The sequence below is a fragment of the Episyrphus balteatus genome, chromosome 2 (assembly GCF_945859705.1).
Source record: "Episyrphus balteatus chromosome 2, idEpiBalt1.1, whole genome shotgun sequence".
Classification (NCBI taxonomy): Eukaryota; Metazoa; Arthropoda; class Insecta; order Diptera; family Syrphidae; genus Episyrphus; species Episyrphus balteatus.
The window spans coordinates 64,180,585-64,205,091 of NC_079135.1; the positions used below are offsets into that span (position 1 = coordinate 64,180,585).

Here is a 24,507-nt window from a genome sequence, read left to right on the forward strand (position 1 = left end):
ACCAGACCAGCATCTACATCAGCACCACCACCGATGAATCTCAACAACAAAGTTGAGCGCCTCTTCGGAAGTGACCTCTTGTCAGTGATGCAGAAAGCCCGGAGTGCCGTTCCATCTAACCATGGGCTTCTGAGTGATAAAGATAAGTCCGCGGCCTTAGCCACCTTCATCTACACACTATGTCATTAAAGAAGCTCCGCATACTGACGTACAATGTCAATTCATTGTACAGCCTGGAGAAGAGGACATCATTCAACTTGTTCTTGAAGAACAACAGCCCAGACATCGCCCTCATCAGCGAGACCAACGTGACACGGAAAAATAACATTGACATCGTTGGATTTAACACCTTCTGACAGGACAAAGCCGAGAACCGCAGAGGGACTGCAATTTTTGTAAAGAAAAATATAAGCACCAGTGAAACTCTTGACCAGTGAAGCTACTGCCGTAATCTTAAACCTAGGAAGAGATGAGACACTCACCATAATAAGCGTGTACTTCAAATGCAATTCCACAGCCAAAAACATTCAGAGCGACTTACAGACCCTCAACGGCACACTCTCGAGAAGCACTTATGGACTCATCGGCGGTGATTTCAATGCTAGACATCACCTTTGGATGGATATAACTATCAACACTGAAGGAAAGGCAATATCCGACTGGTTGGATTTCAACAGTGCCCAACATTCGTTAGTTGTAATTTCTCAACCGAAACCAACCTACCCAAGAACACCTTCAACATTGGACTTCTTCTTAGTAACATCAAATTTTGTGCATATTCATCCTGATTTCTGCAACTTTATCTGTTCAACAGTATCCAGCGACTCGGACCATGAAGCAGTTCAGCTCAGTATTAAGCTTCATCAGCCCATCAACTTAGTGACACAACCAGCGGAACACTTCATCAACTATAGGAGATTGGATATAGACAGGTTGCAGAGAGAGGTTGAACAATCCATCACTTTCCCACCACACAACAGAAATCTCCAGAATGTTGAAATTGATGCTGCTATTGATTCTCTGGAAACGGCAATCACAAGTGCACTGGACAATCAAAAACAGCCGAAGACATCAAAGGACCGCTACCAACATCTTCCAGTACACGTGCAAAATTTATACGCACACAGACAGCGGTTAAGAAAACGCCTCCAAAGGATCCACCAGCGGGACTTAAACACATCAAATGCCAACTACCGGACAGTGTGGAGTGAGCTGCAGTGCACCAACATCATGCTCCGTAACGCCATTCAACACTTCAACAACACACAGTTCCAGAAGAGACTGCAGTCAATAAAGCCCGGACCTGATGCCTTCAAGAATATCAACCGAATTGTTGGACAGAAGTCACCAATGCCGAAAGTTATTAACACCAACAATGGAGAAGCAACAACATCTCAAGAAAAAGCAGAAGCATTTGCAGCCCACTTCGAATTTAACTTCACACCGAACCCTTCCGCAGACCCAGTCTTCTTACAGGAAATGGAAGCATCCATCCGAAGGACCTTAGTACCTAACATCGATGTAGCAACATTCAGCAACACCAATCCCGCAAGTGATCCAGTTGACAGCCCAAACCTGAGCACCCCAGAAGAGATTGCCGAAATAATTAAAATATCCAAACCGAAAAAATCAGCCGGACCGGATGGCATTTCCAACTTCGTCATTAAGAGGCTCCCGCAGACAATATTAATCTTCTTAACCATTATCCTCAACAACTGCATCAACAACAGCTACTTCCCGCAGAAATGGAAAACTGCAAGAATCGTGGCAATTCCTAAGAAAGGTGCGAGGGACATTATATCTAATTACAGGCCAATTTCTCTTCTCAACAACCTAAGTAAGCTCTTGGAAGAGCTGACACTGAGGAAGCTCAAGAAGTTTTGCAGCGATTTCAACATTATCCCAGACATGCAGTTCGGCTTTCGGGAGAAGCACTCCACACTGCATCCGCTCATGAAGTTCCACCAAGACATCACCTCAGCTTTGAACAACCATCAAGTTACCGTCGCATGCTTTCTGGATGTCGAGAAAGCATTTGACAGCGTATGGATAGAAGCCCTTATCCATAAACTTCATTTACTAGGCTTCCCTGTAGCACTAATAAAAATCATTTTTTCTTTTCTTTCTTCTAGGAACTTCTTCCTACAAGTGGAGAATAGAAAATCAGCAATGAAGTGCATTAGAGCTGGAGTTGCCCAAGGATCAAAACTTGGTCCCTTCCTCTATAGTATCCTGACATCGGACCAGCCGCTTGCAAGTGAGTGCGAGAACCTGCTTTACGCTGACGATTCGCTCACATACTACAAGTCCGTCTCGCCAACGATAGCTGCCAGGAAAGTTGAAGCTCACATTCGAAAACTGTATGAGTTCTACAGTAAATGGGGTATCCGGATCAACTCATCAAAATCGGAATTACTGTGCTTTAGACGAACAGGAGGACGAAGCATTCGGTCAGCTGCAAACTGTAGGAGCATCACACTTACAGTACCTGATGGTACTAAATTGGCAGCCAAACGCAACGCGAAGTATTTAGGGATCAACTTTAACGAGCTCCTGAGGTTCAACCTTCACTCTAGGTCTGTACTGAAAAAAGCCACCTACGCCTTCCATCGCCTTCACCCCCTGATGAAGAGAAGAAACGGATTAAGCCAACCAACGAAACTCCTGATCTACAAGCAGCTTCTTCGACCTGTCATCGCCTATAGCTTTCCGGTATGGTATACCATTTCCAAGACAGCCATGAAGGAACTTCAAATTTTTGAGAGGAAAATCCTGAGGATCTGCACCGGACTTTACTTCGATCGACAGCGACAAAAATACTACAGCAACGAGCGACTTTACGAGGAAGCAAACATCATGACGTTGGAAAAGTATCTGCTGCAATCTGCAAAGAAACTTGTCGGAAGCATCGCCAACCACCCCAATCAGCTGATGAGAAGCATGAGAACCCAACAATGACATCCCGAACCCAGATACCTTAGTGCTTTGGATATTCTGGATGAGCACATAATCCCAACCGACAACGAGGAAGTAGTTTACTTTTACGCCGATACGCAATCGGCCTACTACCGCGGCTAAATGCCATACCACCCAACCCACCATAATCAATACCACAACTGGACAACCGGGAAGGAACACCCCGAGGATAACCTAGTCAGCAGACTTGTAAAATTAAGCCTATTCATGTACTATATTTAAATATATTTTATCTTTTATCCATTGTATAAGGTTAGGCCCCATATGTGCCAACATCAAGGGGCACGGTAGTGCCCAGCCAAGTTCTCTAGCATCTTTGGCACTGCACCCTTATTTACAGGAAACAACTCAGGCCATTTTCGACCCCCCTCTAACTTCCACACCAAAAATGCAAGAAATTTCAAACTCGCTACATTTGTTGAGCTGGTCAAAACCAAACACCTCACCTGCTTCCTACGATGAGTAGTTTCTGAGATATAGGGCTTCAAAAATCGCAAAAACCGTAACTGACTCACTGACTCACTGACAGATCATCAAAATTATGGAGAACTTCCCGATATCGTAGAAACTTGAAATTTTACACAGTGATAGGACTTGTGGTGTATACAAAGGAAAAAAAAAATTTGAGATTTTCAATTCAGGGGGCGTGGCATCCGCCCATTTCCGCTGAATTTTCATCAAATATTATAGAGCACTTCTGATTATCGTAGAATCTTGAAATTTAGTAGAATGGTAGAGTTTGTAGTTTATACAAAGGAAAAAATTTAAAATTTGAGAGTTTCAGCCAAGGGGCGTGGCAATCGCCCATTTCCGCTGAATTTTCATGAAATATTATAGAGCACTTCTGATTATCGTAGAATCTTCAAATTTGGTAGAATGGTAGAGTTTGTAGTTTATACAAAGGAAAAAAATTTAAATTTGAGAATTTCAGCCAGGGGGCGTGGCAACCGCTCATTTTCACTGAATTTTCATCAAATATAGAGATTTTCAATTCTACAGCCATACCTTGCAAAAAGTAGTGAAATCACAAAAAAAACATTACTGTTAAAAAAGAGCCAAGTTCTCCTATGTTGAAATTATGCTGGCACAAAAAAGTATTGAGATGTAAAAGTGTACCAAGTTCTTAAGTTTGGGTTCAAATTCGTATCAATAAAATCTTGATTGTTTACTTGGCAACTTTTTAAATAACTTTAAAAATCGGTAATTAAAAGAAAAATTGTCAAGAGAACAATCAAAATTTTATTGATACGAATTTGAACCCAAACTTTAGAACTTGGTACACTTTTACATCTCAATACTTTTTTGTGCCAGCATAATTTCAACATAGGAGAACTTGGCTCTTTTTTAACAGTAATGTTTTTTTTGTGATTTTATATCAATCAATGTATCTTATTAGAAATAAGTTAAGCTTAAGTCAATTGTATATAGTATGTTCAATAAAACAAAATTGAATTGAATTGAAATGAAAGCAATGTATCAAATTACCAAACGGAGTTTTTGAATTCATTGGATATACCAGGACTATAATGTATCAAAAAGCCTTGCCATATTATTAGGTCCAAGCGAAAAAATATAATTTTTTGGTTCATGCTGCTGAATTTTTAAAGTTTTTGTCGAAATGTCTTTAATTTTTTGTATCCCATTTACCTGCGCTTATCATGTAGATACGGATTGCCTTAAAAAAAGTCAAAGAATTCATACTTTTTGATACAAAATAACGTAGGTACATAAGGGGATAAGCTCCAAAAGAAGTTTCCTATAGAATTCATGCCGGGAGAATTATCAGACCGGTCCAATACTTGAATTTGTATATCGAGGAATAACGTGACATTCTTAACTTTATGGCAAGGACCCAGTCTTGCATAGATATAGATGCTTCGAGTCTCGAGCCTATTCTGAAATCGTAAAATCAAAACGTTCCCAAGCTCCTTTTGTTTTGGTCTGGAGCTATGGCGTTTTCCTTTCCCTGAAATAGCAGCACAGCCAATAATGATCAGATGATGTTTTTTTATTTGATTAACGTTCTTGTCTGGTCTTATACGAAAAAAAAAACTACTCCAAATCTAAGAAAATTACGTACTATCCAGACGATCAGAGCTTCTATGTTTATGCGAAATGCGATCCTTGCCATTAAAGTTAAGCATGTCACGTTATTCCTCGGTACAAATTTTATTTTCAGATCGTATTTATGCTTAAAGTAATGATATCAATCACAACTTGATTATACATTTTTTCATTATTATATTTACTGAGAACAATATGATGTGGCGAAGACAAAACAGATGCACCAGGAAGCGTTGAGTCCCAATGAGTGTCTGCTTCAAGCAAATTCAAACGTTGACAGGCATCACAGACTATAAACGATAATTATTATTTTGAAAGCCTGTCTTAATATATTTTTTTACGAATAAAGCTTAGTTAAACTTTTTAAAAAGCAAGAGTGTTTTTTCACTCGTACAAATTGACAGCTATGTGAAAGTGGGAGAAAAGGTATTATTTTTTTTATACAAACCATCTACATATTAATACCTTTCAAACAAACAAAAAATTACCAAAATCGGACCAGCCAAACGCGAGTTTATCGGCCACACACACTTAACGAACTCATTTTTATATAAATAACTAGCTGACCCGGCGGACTTCGTTCCGCGTTTTCTAGTATTTATTTTCAATTTTTGGCTTTGTAATGTATTAACCTTTTCCAATACAAAAAAATCGGGCCACAACTTGATATATGGAGCACAAACATAAAATTGTATAAAGTATTAAAAAAAGCAAACCATTTGTCTGACAGCTATCTATTATAATTTTAATTGGAATGTGTACGAAGTTCCATTAATATTATTATTAAGGTATAACAACATAAATCTTCAGCGGAAAGCAAAATGGTACTATGTCCTTAACAGTTACAATAATTTTGCTTTCCCAGGTGATATGTATGTTGTATGCATGCCACTGTTATTTTCTGTTATTGGCACGGGTTTTTTGCGTCAAATATAGTAAAAAAATGTTTTTAAAAACAAAATTTTATGTGTCTCGAACTCCTTTCAATCACTTGCAATCGCTACTAAAATTTGATAATCCAGTCAAATAAGGGTTTCACTTCGGAATTAATGCTGATAGAAATTTTGTTTGCTCAATACTTTCGTTTTGGCATTCTATAACATACCTCAAAAGTCTAGAAAAATCTCATGTTTGCAAGTCGCGATTTTCAAGATCAAATCGCGAAATGGAGATTTTCAAAATTAGCAATAATAGACAATGGTATTATATAAACATATTATATATAACTTCGAGGTATTTTTTAATGCTGATTACAAAAAATCTAAAATCAAAGCAATCTAACGTCTCTGAAAAAAGTTATATCTGTTTTTTTTTTTTAAGTGTAAAAATACCTTTAAATCATGTCGCTTATGCTGGTAAACATATAAAATTCCAAAGTTTTCTTATTATTTTTTTTTTAAATCTGCACCTAACTTAGTTTAACCTGCAAAATTAGGACTTGCGGACATGAGATTTTTTTTTTAGATTTTTGACATAAGTTATAGAATATCCAAACAAAGATAGAAACAAAAAAATTAGCCTATCAGCACTAATTATAAGATTGTTTTTTAGTGCATATACCAAAATTTCCCCTTTTCTCAAAAAATACCAATTTTTCATAGGTATGAATGTTTTTTTCATTACATTGTTTTGATTCTTAATGATAATGGATATGAAAACCTTCATGCTAAATTTTGCCCCTCTACCATAACTTTTAAGGGTTTTTCGGTAGTAAGTTTGCAACTGTTATAATAATATGGGTTAACAAATGAAAAACAGGTAAACTTTTTTCAGAGACGTCAGATTGTCTTGATCTCGTCTAGATTTTTTGGCATCAGCATTAAAAAATACCTCGAAGTATTGTATCATATGTAAATATAATACCATTGTCTATTATTGCTTATTTTGAAAATCTCCATTTCGCTTTGATAATCGCGACTTGCGGCATGAGATTTTTCTAGACTTTTGAGGTATGTTATAGAATGCCAAAACAAATATATTGAGCAAAAAAAATTTCTATTAGCATTCATTCCGCGGTTTACTCCTTTTTTCAATTTATTTGACTGTATCATGATATTTTTTGGCTATTTAGGAAATTCAAAAAGTAGCCATCTGTTTTTGTAAATTGTAAAGAAACCGACTTAAAGTGAAAAGATTCCGTCTTAATTCTATACATGCGTCTAAATATTAAAATATTTTCTTAAAAAGATTAAATCATTATAAATTAATGCGGAAATTGGTAGTTGAAACAACTTAAACAAATTTCAGTTTATCATTAAGTTTCAGTTTATCATACCAATTTTCAACTGTGAGATAGCTTAGTTGTTTCTATTAGCCTTGAATATGAGCTCTTTGAACCCCAAATATTGAATCTGCTCATGACTTGACAGCAGCGCCACGTACCAACTCCAAATATGGAATATTTGCCTTTAATTTGACAACAGTGCCACCTACCGCATAGGCATACAGTTATAATTTACAAAACATGGATGGGCCTTATCACACAAACGAACTTTCACAAAAATCTGTAAAGTCTTTCGGACTCCAAATATGTATGAAATTTGGTAATGCTGATCAAGAACATCTTGGTCTGTTCGATTTTACTTATTTGTCCTCAATGAAGATCAGAGATTGAATAAAATATCACAAAACGAATAAATATTTGTTTCACTCAAAGTCAGACTTTTTTAATTTTGAAAGCTTTACAAATTAAGATTAGTTAAATTTTTTAAAAAGCAAGAGTGTTTTTTTACTCGTACAAATTGACAGCTATGTAAAGATGTGAGAAAAGGTATTATTTTTTTTGATACAAACCATCTACATATTAATACCTTTCAAACAAAAAAAAAATTACCAAAATCGGACCAGCCAAACGCGAGTTTATCGGCCACACACACTAAACGAACTCTTTTTTATATATAAGATTTTCTTTAATCAGTAAAAATTCCATCAATTAATTTTATTTCATAAAAACTCCTCAACATGTTTTAATTAATTAATTCCTTCAACAAATAAAATGGTTTATGTTTTGTTTGGCTTTTGGTTATTGTGTACAAAAAAATATTTATTTATTTAACCATGTCTATATTTTTTTTCTTTTTTTAGTGGAATATTAGGGAAAAAATGGCAATATTAGGGAAGCCGGCCGAACAGCTCTGATTTTTATGATCTTTTTTTCAAAGGTCGGTAATTAAAAATACTTTAAAGTCTATAGATTAAAAATTGCCGCTGTTGCCGTTTTGATTTTTATAATTTAATTGAAGATTTTGGTGAACAACAAATTTTTTTTATAAATTTTCTAATGCCAAAAGATTGTCTAGGCAATTAACGGAAAACAACTATATGGGAGTGAAGGACAATCTTCCATCGTTTAAGCAATAAATGCAATTTTCTCACAAATTGACTTCAAACACAAAAAAAATATTTGAACACAACGGCAACATCCACAATATTCAAATATGCATTTTTAAAAAGCTAGAAGCTTATTCATATTTTTAAAATTAAAATAAAGTAATAAATAAATTAAATAATAAATAAAGTAATAAATAAAATAAAGTAAATTGAAGAAAGGGTTTTTGAAAAAAATGGTAACTAAACCCAAATTTTTGAAACAAAAATTATTGAAAAAATTTTAACACGTCCTTTTTAAAACTTTTTCATAATATAAAATTAATTTATTTTTCAAATTTTTTGGTCACTTTTATTATGATTTGAAATTATAAAAGTTTATAAAAAGTATTAAAAAGTATTTCATTTTCGAATTTTTTTTAATAATAGAAATTTTGAAAAAAGATTTAACTTATTTTTTTTTTAAAGTTCAACATTTAAATATAAAGTTATTTTTTATTCATTCAATAGCCCTTATTGTTGAAAGCTAAATAGCAAAAGTTTAAAGTTCTAATTTGCCAAATTCTTTAAGAAAATCAATTAATTCAATGCAAAAATTCAGTTTTTATCAAAAAAATCCAATTAAATTGAAGTAATTTTTAATTTTCTTTTTTCAAAACTGTTATACCTATAAATTACGTTTTCCTCTTCGGAATTTAACTGATAAATAATATTTATTTTACTACGAAAAAGTTTGAAAAAAAAAAACCATTTACTATTTTTTAATAGGTATATGTAGTTTTTTTTTCCAAAATTTCGAGTTGAGGAATTGATTTTTGTTTTGTTTTACAATTCTTTCACTGAAACACAATATTTAATACGCCATTTTACTGCAAATTAGTTCTTAGTTTTATAAAAACTCAATTTTATACTTTTATTTTAGAACAACACGCCGAAAAAAAATTGTATGGTGTGACACTGATATGTTATTGTAAATACTTGTTCCGGTATTGCAATACCAACTGAGTCAGTCGTGTTCTATTTATTGAGAGTTTTTTTTCGTACTTCTAATTCAATCAATCTTTGTAATTCCTACCCTCAACTAGCGTACCGTACATAACGACTAATGCATGATACACAATTATGTATTTCTATTCGTATTAAGTATATGCTTCCCAAATAACATGTTACAACTTTCAGAACTCTATAAAAATTATCTGTACCAAATTTGAAGAAAATTCGTTCGCCCGTTTAGGCTGTGGAAATGTTTACAGATGGACGCACAACGGGCGGAAGGAATTGCGAAACCCACTTTTTTGGACTTCTCCATCATTGTAATGTTGGTTTGGATTAAAACCTCAAACTTTTTTTTCGACACAAGTATAAAGCAAGTAAAAATAATAAATAAAATACCTACATCGCCATTAGAAAACTTCCAAATCTCATACGAATTTATACAATGTCTCCTTTTAATTGCCGATTAAATAACAAACATTCCACTCCCCTCAATTTAATTCAAACTTTCTTAACAAGCTAGCAAGCGCTGATATTTTTTTCTAACTTAAAAAAAAAAACTTAAAAAAACAGTTTTTTTTCAAAAAAATATTTAAAAATGTCAGCTACTGAAAATACGTTACTGATCATCAAACCAAATTTTATTTCAAATACTAACGAAATATTGCAATTGTTACTTGAAAATGGATTTCGCATAACACATCGTAAACAAATATGCCTTACTCCAGAACAAGCAGCTGAGTTTTATAAGGAAATTGAAAAAACGGATGCACGTTTCGCTATTAAAGTAATGGCTTTATCCAAAGGACCTTCGGAAGCAGTGATCCTCAATAAATCTAATGCAGTGAAGGACCTTTTAACTCTTATTGAGATCTCAAAGTGAGTTGAATGCTTTTTTTTTTATTGTTTTCATTTTTATAAAAATTATATGTAGATAAATCTCGTTAGTTTTCGCAGTTATTTTTTCAATTTAGAATCGGAAGACAGAATTCATGCAAGCATCTCAAATGAAAATGCAAGCAATGAGATAAAATATATTTTTCCAAACGGTTAGAAATGTTCACTTAATCTCTTTCAATACAAAAGAATTATAATTTTAGTCATGGTTCAACTTTCACGACGCTTAAACTTTGTGTCCTATTGTGGTAGAAATAACTTGACTGGACTCTTAGCGGATGGAATTTTTAGTGCATATCAAAGTAAAGCAGAGGATCTTAGAGGATTTTTATCTAATTGGTTTGTTGATGGATCGAAGCTTTATTAATGTCAAATGTCATGTCTGCAATGAAATCTTTTCTTCCTGGTTACTTTAAATACTTTTTGAAACTTAATACTTTGTATGAAAACAGCAGATAATACTTTTTTGATTCGATGCCTTCAAATATAAAGACAAAATAAATCCCTCATGTCATAACATACCTACATAGCTACATGGCTCCAAAGTTCTTTTTATCCTTCTCAAAAGCCCAACAATGAAAAATTGCACTCAAAAGTACTCACTCCCAAAACATACAGATTTGCCCAGCAAATCGTGTGTATTCTTCATTTATAAGTCTTTCAAAACAGTTCTAGCTGTAACGTGTGTACATCATAAAATGCAAGCTCTCTACGTCGTCGTAGGTTCTATGCGGATACGGAAACTAAGTTCTTTAGAAAATAGAGATAAAAAAAAAATAAAAATATACGTGAACCAAACTATGCAGGTGAAGCTGCAGGTGATATTTTAGTTTTCGAGTTTTATATTTTATTTTTTAGAGGTATTACACAAACTTAAATTGCTTCCATTAGATTTACTTTAATATTTTTGGAAAAGTTTCTTAATGCATTAGATATCCTGGAAATGGAATGAACTTAATAATTTAAGTTTCTTATAGTGGCATAAGGGTGTTTCACTCCTTATCACTTTATTCATGTGGTTTTGTGAAATTTAAGATTCCTCTGAGAGTTGCTGTTCAAAATTTAAAGTCTGAGTTCTGAGACACAAAAGTTTTTTTTCTCAGGTAATCAGTTAGATTTTAAATAAAAACTATAAATACTGATAAGATAATTTCCATAATGCACGATTGAGTTTAATGATTTTGTGCAAGATACTACGATGAACTTATAATCCTTATACAAAAAAGGTAAAGAATGGGGAGTATTAGCTAAGAAGTAGATTTGGGAAATTAGTTTTGATCTCACTAGACTTTGTTGGCAAGAAAAGTGCGGGCGAAGACTGTAGTGAGTCAGAAGGAAATCAAAACAAATTTTTGGCCCGTTAAAATAAATGATTTATAGAACAACACATTTAAGGTTTTAAGTGTAAAAATCTTGCGTAAAATAATACTTTATCTTTAGACTGAACCGTATAAACAAGCTTTTGTACAATAATTTTCAATATTTTTGGGATAGACAGATATGAGTCAAAAAATATGTAGGTAAAACGTATTATTACCCAATCGTACAGAGTAGTACCTACTTAAGTTAGGTGTTCTTTCTTTTGGAACGGAGCCTGAGTTGCCAGAATAAAAGTTCTGTTTCTCTTTATGAACATGTTCAGAACTTGCTCACCGTGCTCAGAAAAAATACACCGAAAGAAACGCATCATCTTACAAAATTTGAAAAGTATTGGATAAAAGTATCCGCTAAAGTCAACCAAATTTACTAAATATGTTAGCTAATAGTACAAATTATAACGATTTTTACAGCAGTGAAAAGATAGCATGTCAAATTAAATAAAATCTGAAAAAAAAAACAAAAAAAAAGAGTGCGATGGTCTTACTCTGACAAAATATTAAACAATATTTTTATGGACTCAAATTATTTTCAGAAATATCCTTGTTTAGATCTAAAAAGTGCCAACAAATCTCATTTAATGTTTGCCCATGATATTGAAAAAATAGGTTTTTTTTCAAAACAGACAATATGCTGACTCTTACTGAAGAGAGCCTGATATTTATATTCTTGGGTTTTTGTTATTTATTGGGAAATAAAAAAAATTGTGTTAGACAATTATTATTACGATAAAATATATCCAAAATTGTTTGCTACACCTAATATCAATTTATTTAACAATTTAAAGAATATTATGTCTTTTTATATGTCTTCCAATACTGCCACTGGCAACAATATTATGAACCTATCTAAGTTAAGAAAACGTAGGAATACCTAAACATATTTTAATTCTTAAAAATTCTTTGAAGTAAAACAAAAAAGTAAATAAAGAGAATCGTTCTGAGTAGTTATCCATTCTAACTCATGAGTTCTAATTATTGTGCGACTATAATATTTGTTTTTATCTCTTCAATCCGTCAAGCAACATTACTTTTGATGTTTTTTTTTTGTTCTTTCTCTCATTTAAAAAAATGCGGCTCATAATGAGAGAATCCTAAAGTAGTTATTCTCTGCACGTAAAGAAAGTGCACGAGCTAGTTGCCTGTTCCTGTTCCTGTTGCTTTGCTGCAACTCAACTCCGTATAGTTGCGGGATAAACGAAGAAATAAAATTAAAGTCCAAGTGAATAACAAAGGGAAACGGTATTAGTCTTGAAAAGTTCTTGTTTGTTTCAACATCACATGGTGCAGTGAGAATTAGCACGCAATTAAGGAAACGTGAGGTGAATTGCATGCATTTGGGAAAAACTTTTCGGAATGAACGGAAGAAAGGGAATAGTCACGATAATGTGTTGAATATAAAACAAATTTTATAGAGAGGCTACCTCTACCTATACATAAGAAGTGTGCTGCTGGTTCGACTTTGTGTTGGCCATTCACTCCTTTTATGAGTTTTTTTGAGAGCTTTAATTAAGAAAAATGTTAGGTATAAATACAAAACAAAAACGGGTTAATACTCCAAACATCCAACTGCTGTATTCTCTGTTCTATTCCACACAATCTAAGTTTTTTGAAACAGTTAACTTTAATGCAAGCATAGTGTCGAATGAGCAAACTATAGAGAATATCAAATATGTAATAAACCGTAGATATTTAACGAAATTATTAAAAATAAAATACACAACTGTGTTGGGTACACCCAAGTCTTATAGTGAAAGTTGCTTAGAGCTTTGTATGTAAAGATTCATAAAAGAAAATATGGAATGAACTGTAAAATCCCTTGAAATCTTAATATTACGGCTACTCAAATGCTTTTGTATAAAAAGTTTTCATTGAAATCGGTTAAGTCATTAACGAGAAAGTCAGAAATCAAGAATACTGTTATAGTATATTGTACACGTACAGTTGTGGAAAACTAGTTAGAAACAAACTCCCGATTTGTTTACAAAATGTTAATTATTTCTTAATATGAAAATATTAGAAAATTTTTTATCAAGCATAAGAAGTGATGCTATAATCCTTGCAACATAATACAAATATAATTAGAAACATGAAGGATAAATTATTTCGGAATATCCTGTTTTTGTTTTTTAGCAAGGACATTAACCAAATTTGGTCAATCAAATTAATACCAAGAAATATCAAAATTTAAAAATTTTAAAAATAAGTTGGGTATATTATATTTTAGAAAAAAAAACTTGAACTGAAGAGGAGATAAAAAAAAATCCAATCGGTCAAATGTCTTTTCCAAAAAATATTTTTAATGTTTTGAATTTATATTTAGAAAATTCTTACATTTTGAAAAAAAGAGCGTGTTTATACGTATATATACGTGTTTATATGTATATCTACACTGTGAGTAATAGTTGAGAAATATTTTTTTTAATTACAAAAGTAGAACATTATTTTTCAAAACCTACAAATTTTTTGTATACCATTAATTTTTTTTAAATAAAAATTAAACTTCAATTTTTTATATTTTATATTATATTTTTGGTTTTATGGAATTAATTTTTAAGTCATAAAATGTAAAATAAATTAAATAATTACGTTGGCTACCGTTTCTAACCATAATTTTTCTCTAAAATTTAGCGTTAGGAATATATTAACAAAACTCTTAAATTGAATTCTCATTTAAAAATTAATAGTGTGACTGCTTGTATTTATGAATGAATATCTCAAGTTTCCGATCTTGTGAGATCCAATAGATACAACATTATTAAAATGCTAAAATGTTTAAACAAAATTTTTTAATGTTTCATCTTTAGGATTTTAGTTTTTAAAGACAAAATTATACTATCGATATAGGTATTTAAGACCAAGCTTAGGATTCATATAAAAATCGAACTCGAAATAACAATCAAACATAACATTACGATAACAGAGATGTCGAAAACATATCTTGTGTTGTATGTCTTTTTTGTCTCTGTGTCTGTATGTCTGCCTGTCTGTCTGTCTGTATCTATCTGGAGCTGCATCCTAAACCCATAAAGCGATTTCTTTAAGAACCAAATTTGAGGTTATGAGGCAACACCAAAACATTTTATGACATTTTTATGTCTAATAAAAAAATTTATTCAAATTTAATTTTGTTTTTACCTATTAAAAATCAAGGACGGTTTCTTAAATTTAAAGTTTCAGTTTACCTATGTATTATAATGATATTTCTTTCTTTTTCTTTTAAATATTTTCAGTATTTTCTTTCTTACTTCTTAAAAATCAAACAAAAAATTTCTGAAAGCGATTATTCATAATAAATGTTATAATAATGGTGAAGGTGATATTATTACTTCTTTTTTTCACAAACTACAATGTGGAGTGAAATCTTACTGCCGTTAAAATTTTGTCAGTGATTTTACTTCGAAAAAAACACAAAACGCCTTCAAAAAAATGTATTCCTTTTTTAAAATTGCTTCCATTTTCAGTTTGATTAAAATATAATTTTCTTGTATTAAATCAAAGTAAGACGAGTATTTAATTTCGATTCTTACCCAGATAAAGTTATAATTTAGGTGCAAAGGAATTATTTTTTAATTCAAATTTTCTAATATTTGAACATTTTGGATTACCTACATTTTAATGTAATGTTTTTTTTTAGAAATCGATACATTTGATTACATTTTATTCTTAAATTAATGAAAAAAATTATCAACAAACTGTGTAACAAAATCGCAATATTAAAAACTAATTTTTTTGTTAAAAAAGGCCTTATTCTAAAGGTTTTCTTAAAAACTACGACTGAATTTTTAACCATGTACCTACTTGCCATAGACAATAGACAAGGCTTTTTTTCAAAATTGGCTCAAACGATATTAATGTTCACAAAATGCATGTTGTGTCAACTAAGCACATTTTTAACCGACTTAAAAAATCGTATAGCCTTTTCACTTGATCAAGAAAATATTACTCTGCACGATTTGGAGCAACCATCCCTAATAAAGAGCGAAGATCAGAACTTGACTAAACATTTCATGTATGTAGGTATAGGCAATCAGACAATGGCGAGTTTTTCGGCCACACACACTTAACAAACTCTCTTTTATACGTATGTTTGTATAGAAGATCAATTATCAAAATAAAAATATTAATATGAACAGTTTAAAAATTAACGATAAATGTTAAATAAAATGTTTATTTCTTACCAATTAGCGCCCATGATGTGGTTTCCTCCTAATTTAAATATACTTCCGATTCCTTTGTAATTAAAATCAGTTGCAAGCATGAATACTCCTTACTGAATTCATATAAAATTAAAAGCTAGCAACCCCTGAACTTTTCCCTTTTGGAAAACCACACAAGAATCAAGAGTAAGGATATAAGCCAGCAGCAGTTATCAGACCGTAACAAAAGTAAGATAACTTTTTGAATGAAAAGTTGAAGAGGACAAGAGCAATGCAAGAGTGCAGTACAGTAAAGGAGATCTTTTAAAACGCATGAAATAGATATAAAGTTGTGCCTTGCTATATTTGAAGTTCACTGTTTGCATAAAAATGAAATCTTTTTGCAATGTTTTTTTTTTTTTCTTTTTAATAGTTACCTACCCTTGTCCTTGCATGGCATACAAAAAACTGTACCAGGGGTCGGAGTATTTGATATTATATTCGTTTGAGGTTCAGTTGGGTATGAAAATTGAAGTGCAGCTTTGATATTCTTTTGTGCCTGTTTGCTCGTTATTGGGTTTTTTAAGGCAAACATAAAAAGTCCAGACGAAAATTAATAGGAGTTATGCAATTAAAAAAGGGAAAACTAACGTTAAAATGGGTTTAAGGAGGTAGATTTAGACAAGTACATTAATTAAAATCATAACTCAACAAAAAAAGATTATTGGAGTAAGATTCGTACATTATTATTTGAGTATTGAAGCACAAGTTTATTTAAAGAAGTTACCGACTTTGGAAAAAAAATTGAATTTTGGTACAGAATCCGATTGACTTCAACATTTCGTTTTAAGTGGATGCTAACACAACCTTTAATGCAGGGTCATGAAATAAATTATTCAAAAAGGTACCCATTTAAATAAAATAGTCTATATGAAATTTTAACGAAAACAACCTATAGCTTTGTTCTTTGAATAAAAACAACGCATTGCGGATGAAGGAAGCGAAATACTAATTCAGAGAAAGAGGTTTTAAAAACTTTATAAGAACTGCCTTTTATCGAAAGCTGTTATGATTTTAGAAGTCATCCATTTTTTGCAGTTTGGTGCATTTTCATTGTTTCTAGAAAATCTGTTATTTAAATACACGAAAATGCCTTTTTGATGAAAATAAAAATATATTTTATTTCAATTTATTTCATATTTTGTGAAAAACTTTGAAAACAAGACTTAGTTTTGTTTCGCACTATATTGCGAGCAAACATACAAACATTTTGAAAGATGTTTTTGTGAGTTGTGTTCTGACAAAAAAACATAAGGACGCTTTTGCACCTTTTGAATATCCATTAATACGAGCGGTGGTGTGATGTAATATCTCTTTTCTTGCTGTTGTTTTTGTTGTTTGCGTTACTAATGCATTATTATAATTATTAAGACTCAACACTGGTGCCTACATTTATATTCTTTTGTTTTGCAAAAAGCCAAACAAAACCCAAACCACTGTTCTCGTAACTGTTTGGAAAAAGCAAACCCCAACCCGATAGCAAAAGTAAATCCTTGACCCTTTTTTATTGTCTTTCTCGAAATTCCCTTTTTTTACAGCTATTGCAGCCACTTAAAGTTCAATGAAATGAATTAAAACACTGGGAAGATATCCTTTTTTTCTTCAAATTGTAGCTTATATTTTGCTTGGGAATATTCATCCGTTTAAATGTGAGAGTAATCAAGGGGGATCGGTCGAAAAAATTTTTAAATAACACACTCGAATAGTTTGAAGCAATTCAAACTCATTCAAGCATATAATTTGATTTCTCTTCAATTATAATTAAGACCAATAAATATGTAGTGCAATGAATTTTAATTCACTATCTCACAACATCGTTCTGAGGATAAAGTGCTTCTCGAATCTCGATTTACAAAATAAAAAGTACAAAACTCCGAACCATTCTTCCACTTACTTGCCTGGCCAGAAAGCTATACTAATAAAGAAAGAAATTCGTTTTACTTGTATACTATGTTTTTTTTTTTTTGTTTTTTTGTTCCATTTATTTATTGAAGTAAAGAAAATCTTTAAAAATAATTACAAATTGGTTAAAAAAGTATTTCTTTTGTACAGGGAATCCATCTCAGATACATTTTTAGCAAGTGTATTTGAGTGGAAACTATTGACGACCCGCATTGGGCGATACAATGTTTACATTCTATAAATAAATCTTCATTCGTATGAAATTAAATTTAATTTATAATATCTAATTTTTTACTATTATGTAGGTAAGTGACACCGATTGTTTCTTGCGCCAGAATTTGTATTTAATTTAGGCAACCAGATTCATTAAAAAATCCTTAAAGAGAATGGAGCTTGTCGTAAATAATTTGTTTTTCAAAAATTAGTTTATAAAAAAGGAAATTTCACTAATATAATCAAAATAAAAAAATATCAATCAAAATTATTGAGTCATCGAAAGCATTTAAACATATCAATAGTAACTCACAACTAAAAACAATCAATTTTCTCTTAAGAAAATCATTATAATTCCTAAATGGTGGGTTTTAGAGTAAAAAGTTATAAAATATATTTTGTGGGAAATAAAATTTACTACAACTTTGTCTCATAACATTTTCCTCTAACACCAAAACTAGCCGAACTGCAAGCGATAGTCACAAAACTGTTCAAAACAAAATGGCGGCCAAAGTCGTCCAGAAATTTGTTAGGAAAATGGGGGGTTTAGTTCCTGTACTAGTGTACTTTCATACTTTAGGTACGAATTGCAGTTGCGAATTATTTCTCAGACCTCCATACAACCAAATATAATTTGACTGGACTAGGTACAACAGTTGGGCTCATCAGTTAGATGCTGTTGTCCATAAAGTACACATAACGTAAACAAAAATTATGAATTTATTTTCATTATTTTAGTTCTCTGTTTTCTTTCTTCTTATCATTTATTTTAGCAATCACGAGTTGAAATAGTCATCGGCATTATTAGATTCATCTTGTTTTCTATTGGCTTATTTTTCCATCACGTTACTAAACTAAAATATATGTATGTATATAGTTTCCAATGTACCTACACATATTTATTTTTCAAAAGGAACAAAATTATATTTCACTTAAATATCTGTCCTAAGTCACAGCTTTAATAATGATTTTTTTTATATATTTCACTACTGTCTCTCTGCACTGCCCTTCGTTTCTGGTGCAAAACATAAAGTACTATTACAACAAAGTAATACATTTCAATGTTATGCCCTTAAGTCAACTTAACGACACTCCATCTCGGATGTATTGTTGTTTGCCCCAGAAACGGGGCGAGATTTGTTTGTTTTCTTTATTGTTCACCTTGCAGATACCTGCCGTCTCGTTGAACTTGTGCATACAAAGTTTTCATTGTACCTGAAATGCAAGCAAAAATCCTTCAGTTCTGGATCATAAATCTCGAGTAAATGGAGGCAGTGATGGGAGGGAGGATGTTTGTTCTAAATTCTTTGGAAAGCTTGTCCCGATGATAGGTAAGAAATTTATGAATGCACTTGGCATCTGGAAAAGATATCTATGACTATGATGCAGACATTCAAGTTTGCCTTGAATTTCTAATTGTGAGTTCATATTTTCGCGATATTATGTGTTGTTTTTTATCTTTTTTGAAATGTATGCAGGTACTTGTTCGAAAATCGAACTTGGGAATTAGAAATTCAATTTTTTGTTTTCTGTGTCATCTTTTCGTATCCATGCACGGTAAAAATCTAATAGCACAAAACCTCAGAAATGTCTTCAAATAAAAAAAAAATATTAGTATTTATAGTTTAAGATGATATTGTGATATTTCTTATTTTTATCTTTGGAAAATAAGTGGCACTCAAATCTCAGGACCTCAAGTGGCAATCACAAGTGGCAGCGGTTGTACGATGCGTATTGCTTCGGTCGGCCTCCTAACCGCTAGGTCGTGAGTTTAAGTCTCGCTCGCGCAGTTTTCAAAATTAATTGAACATAAGCGACTTAGCACCACTGAAAGGAGTCTGATGATCGGGTTGGTCTATAACTACAGGACTCGAGCCTATGGTGGTAACACACACAAGTTGTTGTTTTTCATTCAAAACTTTCAAGTGAAAATCTTCGTTTGGTAAAATATGGGCTACAATATTATTTTAATACAGTTCATTTAGACTTTTGCTGGGAAAAAAATCGGAGGTCAGTTTTGATCTTGGTATTTGATAGATGAAATCCACATTGTTCACATCTCCACCTAAGTCATGTAGCTACCACTTGTAGCTAATTAAATTTCCTTTAAAACATGTTAAGTACTTTTTTCGCTAATTGTAATCGTTGCTGGAAGTTACAGTGCATTTTATTATAAAAAAATTGTTAATTTTGTTCTATTGGCCATAATTTTTTTTCTGTCACTTAAATTGAAAAACTTTGTATGAAGGAGCGGTATAGATTTTAATTATCTTAATTTTCTGTTCAATACATTTTCTTATACGAACCTTTGTACCTTGGGTGAAAAATTCGATTCGATAGGATTTTTGAGTAACCAGACACAATGATGAGTCGCTTTTTAAACGACTTCAAAAAAGAAGGAGGTTGTCAATCTGTATTTTTTTGTAGGTATGTTTGTTACCTCATAACTTTTGATTGTGTGAACCAATTTTGATAATACTTTTTGCATTTGAAAGCTACTGCCTACAGTGTGGTCCAATTTTGTCCAGTTTTGATTATAGCATCCATGAGAAAACCTAAGTCCAAGTTTAAATCAATAAAAATCGGTTTTGATTTGTTTGATAAAAAACATTATTTGGAGATTCATTCAAAACATCATTACTCATATGTTTAGATACTCTGTCCTGAAAAAGAAAGCGTTTTAACAAGTTTATAGACGAGAAATCACAATTCTATCCTACTTATCTACTAACTTAAGATGGGGTAAAAAGTCAGTAGCATAATCAACAACCCTCTTCTGCCAGAAAAGTGCTTAACTATCACTGTTTCCAGTTGCGGACACCACACAAATGGTATCAATCCTGTATAACTAGATATAATTTGTATGTACATATAATTTAGTCATACCTTCATTAACATTTTTTTTCGTTTTAATTTTAACGACCAGTTTGCTTGATTATTATTATATTTTTTTTTACAAAATGCTTTCTAAACTAGATGTTAACATTTGGTTCAACAACTCTATGCAAGTAGAAGTTCCGCTCAACTTTTAAATTTGCGATTATGTTCAATTAGCAAGCGAAGCAGTACACCTCGCAAGAGAAGCATTTTCAATTTTAAGCCAACAAGAAACTTTCTTCCTTACGCTTCAGATATAATGATGGAACAACTAGCTTAACACCTAAATCGCATCCCTATTAAATGCCAGCACAATAGTTAGATCTTTACTGCATTTTGATGAACGGCATCCAGTCGTATGTAGGGGTGGCCTTTTTGGTAGGGCCGTGGCGTATATACCTACCTACATAGCTACGCAAACAAATCGTCTGCTAGGTTAGGTGATGATGATGTTAAAAAAAAAGATTCAGAAAGTTTGGCTAACCACGTTATATGGTAAGGGTAGGTAATAACATTTTAAGCGGTGTATTCACATGCCTGATTCTTCTAATTTGTCGGTAGTTAAATCGCATGTTTGCACTTTTGTTAGTTATGGTGCAGAATTTTTTTTCGTTGTAGAATTCAAATTGGAGATTTATTTGTTTTGCATATTATATCTGAATAATGCAAATTTGCAATTGTTATTCGATTAATTATATAAAATGATACTTTGTTTGTAAATACTGTTTTTTTTTTACTTAAAACTCTTAAAGCAAGGACTTTATGGGAGTAATTGTTAAGTGTATTAAACACGTCAAAATTATAGGAAGGAATACAAATTTTACAATCAATCGAGAAAAGTGCAATTTTCGCACAAGGTTGTACTTGAGAAACAGAAAAAGTTTACCTTCAATTTTTACTTCCTCAATATGGCAAGTAGGTATTGTTTCGTGTATAAAAAAATTTCGAGGTTTTAATCAAAACTAATATAACGATATAGTAAGTCCAAAAGAGTGATTTTCGTCATGACGTGTGTATTTTTGGGTATTTTTGTAGGTATCGTATTTTAGGCCCCGCGAGTACCTGCTACATATTCCAAAGTACTAAGTAAACTTCTGATGGTGTTTATGAATTTTATGGAACTGTCCTTTTATAATACTATCGCTTATAAAAGGATGAAACCATTATTTTCTTTTACGTTTCTGGTAAAAGAGTCACTACACAACACTCTCTGGTAAAATCCATTATTGTGCTAAAACTAAAATTTCCAAGGGTCGCACATAGGAGTATTGTCGTCAAAAACCTGGCCATAATTATTTTTCGTGGTTTTTGTTACTATTTCTGTTTAAAATGAGTATTCCTACAAGAAAATACAATATAAACCTAGTTTTTGTTATTTTTATTTTTTTACCAAAAACTAAAAAAAATTGATTAATGGCCTATCTCCGCCTGTCGACATTATTTTTCTCAAATTTTTTTCCTCATCCCTAATACCCAATTCTCAGTTTTTTCTCCCTTCCCCAACTTTAATTAAGATAACCCAATATAAAATACACTAATAACATCTGTAAATTTAATTTAAAAATAAAAAACGTTGCATAAAGTAAGGAGTATTTTCTATCAGAAAGTGAAAAACTAATTGACCCTCGATTCTCTAAAGAGCACCTAAGAGCACCCAATTTTTGTTGCATTGTGTTAAAGAATATATAAACTAACTCATAAGTTTCAATTCATCGCAGAATAACGGGGTATACTAAAACAAAATCATTAAAGTTCAAATAATAACTTATCAAAAATATCAAGTTTTTAGATACTAGTTCTAGGCCCGCATTAAAATAGAAAAAACCATCTAACATTTTCAAAACTTTATTAATATCGTTAATAAATAACTGAAGAAGAATACTCCATTTAAATTTTTTTAGATTTCTATCACAACACTTCGATTTGGCATATAGAATAAAACTTACCAAAATACTTCACATTCAAATAAAAATGAGGTAGATGTATGTAACACTTAACTTTGAATTCATTTTTTAACAAGACACGATCGAAAAACAAAAAATGAGTGCAGCATATTGACACATGTTTATTTTCCACCCACTTTGCTGAACTTTTTGGTGTCAATTTTGATTTTCAGAAAATCGACTTATGACCAGGTTTTTACACTTACTATGTGGGTCGCCAGCGCATTACTTTCTATTTGATACATCTTTATGTCCGACTATTTTTTTAAACAATGCGATTTTAGAATCGTATGTCTGTGCGCTCGCATTTGAAATAATGTGTTTCATTTCTTGCGTCTTAAAAATGGAGTGGTCGAAAATGTGTGATCATGATTTGGCCTCTTTGCGACTGTTACTTTTTAGTCGTTTTCGGTTAAGTCGATAGTGTGTGCATAACTATGGTAGTCCATTTGTTGCATTTCAATTTGCGACAATCGCATCGGCAAAAAAAATGGGACAATTTTCAAATTTTTAATCGCGGCTATTTTTTAGAAGCATGTGTGTTCAAAGGCATTGAAATCCGTGTGATCCATTTTTGCGACTGAATAATCGCGCGACTAAAAACGCTTGTGTATCCGCATCTTCTCTGATAGCCAGGCCGCCCTTAAATCGTTAGCTTTGGTTTCCACAAACTCCGTAACTGCCCGCGACTGTCGATCATCTCTCATGGAGATGTCAGAACAGTTTAACATTCACCTTTTCTGGGTGCCGGGTCACAGAGATATTCTGGGAAACTGTGAAGCAGACGAACTCGCCAGAAATGGAACTCTAATACCAATTTTACCCAATAAGGCAAATATTGGTATACCAATCGCAACGTGCAAACTCATGCTGAAGCAAGAAGCTATAGAGGCAACAAACATACGATGGTCAAACATTATAACTTGCCAAACGACCAAGCAGATCTGGCCTAGGCTAGATCCAAAACGTTCAAAAAATTTGTTGTCTCTAAGCAGATTGCATATCAGCTCTGTAATAGGTGTCTTAACAGAACACTGTCTCATAGGTAGACACGCCATAAGACTTGGCGTAATCTCTAACGACTTCTGTAGAAGTTGCCTTGATGAGGAAGAAGAAGAAACAATCCAACATCTTCTCTGCTCATGTCCTGCCCTTTCCAGTAGACGTAAAAAATACCTGGAAAAATATTTCTTAGAAGATACTAGTGAACTAATCAATACTGACATCTTCAACCTTCACCGCTTTATTAAAAGCTCCAACTGGTTTAAATAGTGAGGAATTTCTTCACAAAATCATGGTATCACAACGGACCAATAAATGGTCTAAGTGTGTCAGTTGTTTTCCTGACAGCAATTTCTACCTACCCTAACCTAAAATCGCTTGTGTGCGCCTAGCCTTAATCAGTATGACAATGTATGAAAGCGAGCACACTACAACGATTAAGTATCGGCCGATCAAAAAGTTTGTTTGATCAAAAAATAGTTTGTTTTGCTATCTATACACAATTGCCTTCAAACTAAAATATTTCTTATCCGGTCGACTATTTATTCGCCTGCCTGTGCGCACACTAGGAGCGCCATCCGACTAAACTATCGGCCGATAGAAAGTCTGTAGTATGCGCGGGCTTTAAAAAGAATGGAATCCTTTCTAAACAATCAGAAACTGCAATGAAGCAATATTAATGGCGGGAAAATTGTGCTATATTTCTGTGATCGAAAACTGCCCCTTTAGGTGGAAGGA

General features: G+C 32.4%; 1 protein-coding gene across 3 annotated transcripts in view; it reads left to right on the forward strand.

Annotated features, from left to right (window-relative positions):
* The first annotated feature begins 9,862 nt into the window (after positions 1 to 9,862).
* Positions 9,863 to 24,507, forward strand: part of LOC129912108 (nucleoside diphosphate kinase homolog 5) — a 123,079-nt gene continuing 108,434 nt past the window's right edge. Inside the window, exons 1-3 of one of the 3 annotated variants that reach the window (XM_055990228.1) lie at positions 9,879 to 10,239; positions 10,318 to 10,409; positions 10,461 to 10,778. In XM_055990228.1, coding sequence (XP_055846203.1) covers positions 9,959 to 10,239; positions 10,318 to 10,409; positions 10,461 to 10,624 — 537 coding nt within the window. In that variant the 5' untranslated portion in view covers positions 9,879 to 9,958 and the 3' untranslated portion in view covers positions 10,625 to 10,778. Of the gene's footprint in view, positions 10,240 to 10,308; positions 10,410 to 10,460; positions 10,779 to 24,507 lie in introns of those variants that run through there. The other 2 variants (XM_055990227.1, XM_055990229.1) reach the window with 2 other exon arrangements.